The 9,601-nt window shown below is 41.5% G+C and overlaps 1 protein-coding gene across 1 annotated transcript in view; it reads left to right on the plus strand.

Moving 5' to 3' along the window:
• Window positions 1-9,444, plus strand: part of GRHL2 (grainyhead like transcription factor 2) — a gene marked incomplete at both ends in the record, with an annotated part of 50,997 nt that extends 41,553 nt beyond the window's left edge. The window contains 4 exons of the mRNA XM_010167221.2: window positions 5,350-5,437; window positions 5,528-5,667; window positions 7,831-7,862; window positions 9,350-9,444. Coding sequence (XP_010165523.2) covers window positions 5,350-5,437; window positions 5,528-5,667; window positions 7,831-7,862; window positions 9,350-9,444 — 355 coding nt within the window. The remainder of the gene's footprint in view (window positions 1-5,349; window positions 5,438-5,527; window positions 5,668-7,830; window positions 7,863-9,349) is intronic.
• Between the last annotated feature and the right edge of the window lie 157 nt (window positions 9,445-9,601).

The following is a 9,601-nucleotide window of genomic DNA, read 5'->3' on the forward strand; positions in this document are numbered from 1 at the left end:
ATTTGGACCAGCTATATAATAAATCTAACAGATTACAGATCTTGTAATTATTTTACTGCTTTGCAGCCTGTGTGGCCCTGATTCCTCAGCTTGTGAGCAATAGTTGAACTGTTTAAAGGTAGCATGTTATAGGTCATGATACAGGAATATAAAGAAAGTTATAGAAGGCACAAATGCCTTCTATAAGGATCTCCACTTGGAAGGTCAGTGCTGACCACAGGCTCATAGAAGTGCCAGTCTGATGATGTTATACCTTCTGGCTCTAACCACCAGCATAAGTAACACATAAACTTTGTGGAGAGGTCTCTGATAGAGAAATGCACCTTTCAGAAAGGCCTGCTAAGCTCTCTTTTATGATACAGTGGAAAACACTGAGTCCCACTGATGCAGCTGATGTTTCCCCCACCCACACTTGATTACATACTGTTATTCTGGAAGCTTCAATGAGACTTCTATGTTGCTAGGATTTTCTTATTAAAAGTAAACTGCAAAAATAGATTAGCCACTGCCATTTTGTAGCTCAGAAACTTTTTTTCCTTTTTTTGCTTACTCCCTCTTTTGCAAAATTTCGTTCTTTTACAATGGGTTTCCCTGCTCCTGTGTGGGAATTGGTAAGATTTTTCAGCACCAAAACATAGATTGTGCCCTAAGGAGTCTGACAGTGGCATGGTCAGCTCTATGTATCACTGAGTAGAAACAGTTGCTCAGAAATGTTATCTCAGTGGCGATACTTAGACCTGAGCATGGCCATGCTTTAGCTGTGTTTTACACCTTTACATCTTTAACCCTGCTGGGAAAGATCTTCCCAGAGGAGCTGATGCCTGGATTCTAGTCAAGGTTCAGGGATCCAGGAGCCTGCATCTATTTAAGTGACTTGGAAATTTATCCAAGTTAGTCTTACTGTCTTAGAGGTGGGAATAGAAAGGTAGAAGGCCATGCCCCAGGCAATAAGCAGCATTAACTTTTTAATGGAAAGAGTAAGAGTTCAGCTGTTCCAGATCTCTGTGCTGCTGCTCCTTCCCCTTTTTCAGTTCATTCCCCTGTTGCTGTCTTGACAAAAGGATCACTCACTGAGGTCTTCTTGCAGTCAAAATGTTATGCTTTTAATTATAACTTCAAATGTCAAATATTTAGAGATTTGAAGCTGCAGCTGGATGTTAAAAGCTCAGTAAATATCAAAGTAACAAGTCGTTTTCATCTACCTGTTTTTGAAAAGCAATTAGAAAAATCTGAATTATTTTAAAAAATGAAGGAAATTCAGAGCACAGACTCATCAAGGGTGACTTGTAGACACAGCTGGTGGAAATTTTAAATAATACATGTTCATTGCATCTATTGGCTTAATTGGTACTTCAAATATCCAGACTAGAAAGCAGGAAATGAATGTTGAGCCTTTTAATCAAAACTATCTCAAAGTAGAAGAAAAGATCACTGGGGTAGTTAAAGCTTTATCCACATCAAAACTGTGTTGAAAGTGGGAACTGGAGGGCTCAAGGGTGTTGATAATGGGATATCAGTCTGTATAATATAAATGTATATATACATACACACAGAGCTTTTTAACTTATTGCATGGCTGAAAATGAGTTGAATTAATGAAAATTATCAAGGTCATTTCACATGACAGTGTGCTAATTGGCACTTGGAAAGAGACTGAGGCCTGATTCTCCCCTCGCTTACCCTGCTTTTGTAAGTAGATAAGTTGGTTGGAGAATTTCCACTTTTCTGGTGGCACTGGGAGGATTTGTCATGATCAGAGGAAGGTAGCTGGTGGGGCTGGGTACCCTCATCTTTCCAAGATGCCAAAATAAACCCTGGCACTGGTTGAGGCGGTGCTAAATGGAGGGTCCTGGCTCAGTTCCTCAGCCAAGTCTGTGACTTGCCCTCTAGTGACAATTTACTGCCTGTTTGGGAAAGGCTGTGAAACTGGAACAATTATTGCCCACCTCTTTGTCATGATCAATTAAAAAAGTGTTACAGAGTCATTAAAAAAAACAAAAACCAGAAAACTTATAATAATTTGGGTACATTCCAGAAGTGTGAATTACACCATTAGGTTCCAATGTGATAACCCCAAAAAGAAGCTGATGACAAAAGTGCCTAATTTATTACAATCATCTGGATCAGAGGAACTGCACAGTAAATTCCTCCTGCCTAAGTACTGAAACATATAGTAATTTGAAACATGGAAGAAAGAAATGTTTCTGCGCTTGACAGTGTTCTTACAAATGGTTTTTCTAGTGATGGTGCCTCTTTAGGACCAGTAGATGTGTTTGTATATAAACTTAGATAAATCACAGGCAGAGGTGTCTTGTTCTTAAGCAAAACATTTGCTGATAAATTAATGTCCTCCAGCTGAAGCACAGCATAGCTGTTGTGGAAAGAGTATTCCTGAAGAAATAAAACTGCATTTAGCCAAGTGATGCATATTACATATATTTTTAGTATTTACTCAGGCAGTTGCTTAAATGTAGTGTCTTTTACATATAACTAGAGAGCAACACCAACTCAGATCCAATGTGTGCTTTGTCACATGAATGCATGCAGATAAAGGCTGCAAAGGTTGTAATCATGTTCTTGCTCCCTATTCATTCTCCAGTCTTTTGTCCCTGTTTATTTTCTAGTTAGCAATCTTCAAAGCAACTGTTACAGTGCACGTCTTGCTTTCTAAGTGCTAATTCTCTCTGCCCTTGCAGTTTTATTATCATGTGTATTATGGTAAGAGAATATAATTTTTATTCCTTAAGTAGATTGTCAGGGAAACTTGCTACGAGACCTATTTATATTTATATATTGCAAGATGTTTTAGCCACTGTGTATGAAGGAACTGGGGATTCGGAGATATTTTGATTTTCTATATGTGATTAACCTTGTTGAAAAGAAGCAGAAGCATTTGACTTTGCAAATACCATAACATTGTTTCAGAATCAAATAAATTAATCACATTTTCTTTACTCTGAAAAACTACATGTTGTTTGGAATGTATGCAGTTCCTGCCCTCTTGTCTTCAGTATGGCTTGTCATAGAGAAAATGGATTATCGTAGGGTATTTAGCAACTCTAGTTGCCTATTAATCTTCAGCTTTAGGGAGAATAAGGCTGAAGTCTCTGGCCTGTCCTACCAGATGTGGAACGCTTTGGCCTTCAACTAGAAACAGGTGTACACATGAGCTTCATAATGGTGATGGGAGTGGTCCTTATAATGGTGAAGGCTTTGCTAGACTGGAGCTAGAATGCAAGACATAAGCTTAAATGAGCTGAAGACTTGGAAAAAAGCACATTTTGAATCAGCTAAAATTCAAAGGCTGCATTTTGCTAATAGTTATTAGCAGAAGTACTCTTCGCATTTATACAAGGTCAGACATCAATGAAAAAATGAAAAACTCATTCAATTATTTGACTGGCCAGAGCCTAATTTATAGTCTCCTATGAGAGGGTTATTTCTTCTCTCCTGAAGAGATATGCAAACTCTGATTTATTAGATACGTGTCAGATGACTCAGATGTGAAAACTGTCCAGCAGAAATGCTCTGGTATGCAAAAATCTCATTGTGTTCCATTGTCTCAGTACCTACAACAATGACGTGCATCATGTAGGCTTGGCTGGCCCCTGCACTGTGCCGTGTGAGATGCTCCTAGCTCAGAAGGGCTGGTAGGTAGTTTTGTGGGTATTGCAGTTGCCACAGTTGTAAAGTAGCTGTGGCAGAAATAAGTGCTGGCAGGTGGGAACAACTGCCCTCCTCACAGATTGCCTGCACCTCAGAGGACTTGGGGGCTGTCTTGCCTTGAATAGATGAAGACAAAGCTATGAAGCTTTACCAAGTTCATAGTTACAGAGAATATAAAAGAAAAATCAGCAAAACATATATTCTTTATTGTGTAAAAAAGACTGAGTCCTCCTCAGTGTCTGCTTTCCTGAGAGGAAACTCACGCTTGCTGCCATGTGTGAAATGACTTTCAGGATTCATCCCGCTACCTGTGGGCAGCAGTGTGGCAGCACGGAGCGGCAGGTAGGGCTGTGGCTGCCGGGCAGAGCTGCTTTGTGCAGCTCAGGGCTCTCAGGGATGTGCCTCTGCAGGACAGCAGCTGCGAGGCATATTTTTATTCCTTTCTGCCAAAGAACAGGTGGGCTTTAAAGATACAAATATACCCCTAGAAACAATTTTGATAAGGGCACAACTTTGAGTCCCTTGTCTTCTGTGGTTGAGGTCAGTGACAACTGGATTGGGACCTGGGTCTAGAGGCAATGTTTCTGTTAGACACATTCATGTTTTTTAAAGAGCTATTTCTTTTTCCACCTCTTTCAACCTCTGGAAATCTATTGATAGATCACAGCCAGGAGTACATCTTTCCTCGCATTATTTTCAAGCTTGGTTCATTGGCTCGTGTGTGAATTTCGCCATCTTGAGTGGATATTTTTGGCTTTACTTACCTCCCTCCCCCTCCCCGCCTTCATTTAAAGAAGCTTCCAATTTTAATTTGGAAAAAATCTTTGCATGATGACTGTCTGGGAGCATATGGATCTTTAATACCCTTCACAACATGACTATTCATATTTATAAAGTAAATTAGGAGAACTTCAAAGGAGGTGTTGCTGCTTTTTATGTCAATAACAAGTTTTATTTTCTAAACTTGTTGAGAGTATATTTACATAACAGAAGCCTGCAACTTCCCAAGAGTTCCTGGGGCCTAATAGGGCAGTGCTGCATTGCTTTGCAGTTTCTGGAGGGCTTCTCCCTGTTTGAAATGCATGTGTTTTTCTGTAAGAGCCATTGCACTGTTGGCAAGCTGTCAGTGTAGCCTTCTCACACTGGCAAATCTCAGAGGCCTTTACAAAGCTGTCCACAGTGAAGCAATGCCGCCCCCAGACAAGGTGGGTAGAGGAGAGTTTAGGGAAAAGCTTAGCACAGACACGATCTAAGATGACAGCGATCCTGCAGGTGTTTTACGTCAGTACACACGCAGAGTGTTTGGCCTGAGCGCTCCATCCACTGCAAAGGCGCTGGGCTTGGGATGCCCTTTGCGCAAGCTGCGATGGCAACGGCCCTGCTACAGACTGCCTGCTGCCTGAGCCATCCATCCCATCTCCTCCAGGACAGAATGTGGGTATGTTCCTCTCGCTGTCTCCAGCCCTGGGGGCTGCTGGATATGCCAGCCTGAGTTTCAGGCACAGGTGATCGATCTGGAGCTGGCATGTTCCCAACAACCTGGACAGATTTATCTGTAATGGGACAACCAGTCTCTGTTTCAGCATTTCTGATGCGTCCGTTGCTGTAGTTCCAGGCATCGCAGGGTATGGTGCTCACAGTGGCCTCTTTGGATAATATCTGTGGGTTGTCTTTTTTGCATCAGGGAGCAGAAAGGAAAATCCGAGATGAAGAGAGGAAGCAGAACAGGAAGAAAAGCAAAGGCCAAGCGTCCCAAGCCTCTTGTAATAACTGTGAGTAAGATGAGCCTTTCTGGTTTGGGGCTAAATCATGCCTAACATGCCTCCTCTCATAACCACGTTGCTTCTTTGTGATGCTCGTAGCAGCTGAAGGAAAGTTGAGTGCACTCCCTCTACAAAAAAAGAGCGATATCACCTTCTTCAAAACAATGGCTGACCTGGATTCCCAGCCAGTTCTCTTCATACCAGATGTTCACTTTGGAAACCTACAAAGAAGTGGACAGGTAGGAAACGATAATGAGACGGTGCCCACTTGCTGTCTGGCCACATGTGCTCCGAGGCACTGTACCTGGGAAACATTGGTTTTCAGCTCTCATTGTGGTAAATGCAGCTCTTGTTGAGTCACTTGTAAAAGACCTCACAAGAGACAAGCTCCTTTCCGAGTTCTCTGGGTGTGAAACAGGTGTTTATACTTCATTAACCACTAACTAGTTTGTATTTGTTATGGTTTTCCAATTCTTTTTATGGGAAGAAAGAATAGAACAAATAATTAAGAATTTTGAAATAGAAAGTTGATTTGTGACTGAAAGAAAGGCTGATTTTGAATGTGCTATTTGGCTTGATGAAATGAAGTGCCACCTTGTGGTAGAGGAGATCCCCCTCCCTGTGACGACTGAAAACAAAGACCAGGCTCTTACATGTGTAAGGAGGTCAAGAGTATGCTCACTAAACACCACTGCCCATTTTCTGTCGGCATCACCTAGAGATCTGGGAGTTCCTTGGAAGAAAATATTTTCAGTCTACAAAGTAAAAATCTATCATGCTAATATTAATATTCAGTATTGGCAGTCATCACCAGTAAATGTGAGGAAGTCTTTGCTGACTTGACTCTTTTAAGACCTACTTTGATGCTTGCTGGGAAATTGCACACCTGAATTGGAGAGTCAGGTCTGACAATTTTTTTAGTGTGAACTTGTTATTTATTAACATCTCAAGAGAGTAGAATGAGACCTTTATGCATGTGTTTATAAAAATAAGTAGTAGATGAGGAAATTTTATGTGCATCTTGTGGCAGAATGTTAAAATAATGAAGATTAAATGACACTGAGTGTTGGAATTGTCATTTATGTTAAAGCAGTGAGAATTGTGGTAGAGCAAAGCACAAAGAGCGCAGACATTGCAATCACAGCTGTCACTGACTTACTCTCTAAAACTGGAAAGACACCCACTCACATATCAATGCTGGGTACCTTCTGTCCTTATGGCTTTCAAACCAGAATGTGGATTTGTCTCAGAATAGGAGAAGGTGGAAGCATTCCTTAATATATGTAATCCTGTAAATAATTTTCTAAACTAACTGGAAGGTACCCCAGTTTGCTAGCTCTTAGGCAGTGTTCAACCCTGTCTTGTGCTGCTGCAGAGGTTGCAACAATGGCATTCTTGCTACCCTGAACTTTTCAATTGTTTTGTGTATTACTTAATATGAGTGATTTATTATTACAATAATTTATTATTTTTTAATGTTTTATTATGAAAGTGTAGCCACTTTCAGGTCCTGTTCATAGAATGAGTTACAGACCTCAGCTTTGCACACGTACACCTCTGAGCTATTTTCATTGTACAGGTTCAGAAGTGAAGGCTCCCCTTGAGAGCCAAGTGTGCTTGGAGTCTTGCCAGCACAAGTTCTGGAAACCCGCCCAAGATGCCTTGCTCTGTCCCAGCAGAACGTGGGGCTCCAGTGCCCTGCCCTCACCCCACACTTGTACAGTAACTCAGCAGCTAGAATGCTGGTGCACTGGTTGGTGTGGACCTGCAGTACAGGCACGTTGTAAGGAATTTGGCTGACTTCTTTAAAGCCTTTGACCACAGACTGTGATTTTATACCTCTCTGCCACTGTTGGCCACATTTGCTGCTGTTGTAAATTTGGTCCCAGTGACTGTGAGCTGTACTGGTCTGTGCAAAACAACAGTCTGGACTTGTGCTTCTGCCCATAGCCTGTGCAAAAACGTTCAGCTGTACCGTTAGTGATTGTATTTCTATTAGGCCTGTAGATTAATGTTGGTCTTTATAGTTTAATTAGATTTTCAGGCAGTACTAAATGCATACAAAAGCTTGAGAGTGTTGTGGCTTAAATTGTATTAGGTGAGTAGTGATCTGATTTAGAGGATTGTAAAATAATTGTGAAAATGATATAAACCAGGGGAGAGGCAATGTCTGTCAAAATGCTTTGATATGTTTCTACTAGCTGATATTAAACGGCAGTTTTTCTAAGCCACACTTTTTTCAGATCACAATTAGAACTAGAGATGTTTGTGTTTTGTAGAAGGAAAAGGATTTTTAACAGATGAAAAACTGCAAACCACTTGTCTTTTCTCCCTTTTGAAGTCATTCTGTTAAGCAGGTGTCTGAGTTTTGGGAATAATTGGGTTTTTTTCTACCCTTCTAGGTTTACTATAATACAGATGATGAGCGGGAAGGGTAAGACATCTATTGTTTCATAAACTTTACAATTAACAGTTCAAACTCATAGAAAGCAGGCACAAGACATGAAATCAGATAAAACTGATCCCCTTTCTCCCTCTTTCCTCATGTTCTCCCATCACTAATGGTAGGTGAATAATATGTGGAACTGGTAGAAGGAGGTTTATTTTATGGTAACTTTCTTTTCCTTCATGTGAACTGGCTGCTTTTTGTATCTATTTTTTATTACATTTCCAGGTAAAACAGTTTAAAGAGCCATAAGTTTCAATACAGGGACAGGACAATATATTTGATAATACAGTGTCTTTTTTATATATAAGGGTTCTCAAATAACTTAAAACACAGGAGTTTTTTAATGAAGCACTGAACTTCACCCCGTTCCTGGAAGCTGTTTAGCAGCACACGTGTGTATGTGACAAATACAGGAACTGCAGAGAGAATGCCCAAGCAGCAGAAGAGAAAGGCAGGGAGCAAAAGGGAAATCCTAGAAAGGTGGAAGATTGGAAATGGGAGCATCCCTTGTCTGGCTTTGGAGGGACTGGGAGAATTGCAGGAAGTCCCTAATATAGTTAGAGATGTCTTGAAATAAGGGCTGTAATATGTGTGTCTGAAGTTCAGCCAGTATTACCTCTAATGTGTGCAAGTCCCGTACTTTTGTAAGGTGCTTGAAGCCCAAGGGAGCACCCTCAAATTTGAGACTCTGGAGTAAGACAACTGCACTCACATAAGCCTGCAAAAAGTGGCCTGTGGTAGGGAGTGGACAGGCACCTGCAGCCAACATTGACTTGAAAACATGAGGCCCTTTTTGTTTCTTTTGTGAAGCTAATGTTCTTCATAAGGCTCTCAGTGGAATTTGAGAAACAAAGGGGTTTATAGCACCGGGCACACTGGCTTCAGTTTTCTCCTCCAAGAGGAAAAGGAGACACCGAGTCCTGCCAAAACTATGCCAAGGGGAGGGAGCGGCCATAGTGAATTCAGCCCACAGCTTCCCGGGCAGAGCGTGTCGCAGCTTTGGGCTGGATCTCACCCAGCATGTTATTCCTTTTGAACTTGCTGGCTTGTACAGTCTTGGATTTTAGAAACATTGCTGATGTTTCCTGAGGCTGTCTCCTTGACCCAAAAGAGAAGGTGAATCAATGTGTAAATGTGGGTTCAGCTCCTTACTTAGCTGTTTCTTCCTCCCCACTCCCCTTCCCTCAATACTTAAACAGTTAAGGGCCTTTGGGATTTTCAAAATAGTGTGTAACATTGGAGCATGTTTTCCTGTCACCTGTCCCAGCCAGTCAGTCTGGGCAATTTGAGAGGCTTGGAGAGTTCAGATAAACATCAAAAGCTAAATCCTCGCAGTTTCTGGTCTGGTGCTACTTGAATAGCTAGTGGGTTTTTTGCCAGAGTACAAAGTGAGTCATGACTGCTGCTGTTGTCTCCTCTCCTGATGGGAGCACAGTTTTACTGTGACATGGTGCCTGTTTTGTGTTTTCCAGTAGCAGTGTCCTGGTCAAAAGGATGTTCCGGCCTGTGGAGGAGGAGTTTGGACCATCCCCTTTGAAACAAATGAAAGAAGAAGGCCTGAAAAGAGGTAACAGTCAGTTCATAGCAGATAAAAATAATGCTTTGGGACTCATGCCCTCAGGCTGGGAAGGGGAGGTGTTGCTGGGCCCAAGAGAGTTTGATGCTAGTGCAAATGTGGGGTGGATGGGAGAAGGTATCATAGAATCATAGAATGATTTGGGTTG

Source organism: Antrostomus carolinensis, unplaced genomic scaffold (assembly GCF_000700745.2).
Source record: "Antrostomus carolinensis isolate BGI_N321 unplaced genomic scaffold, ASM70074v2 scaffold17144, whole genome shotgun sequence".
Lineage (NCBI taxonomy): Eukaryota > Metazoa > Chordata > Aves > Caprimulgiformes > Caprimulgidae > Antrostomus > Antrostomus carolinensis.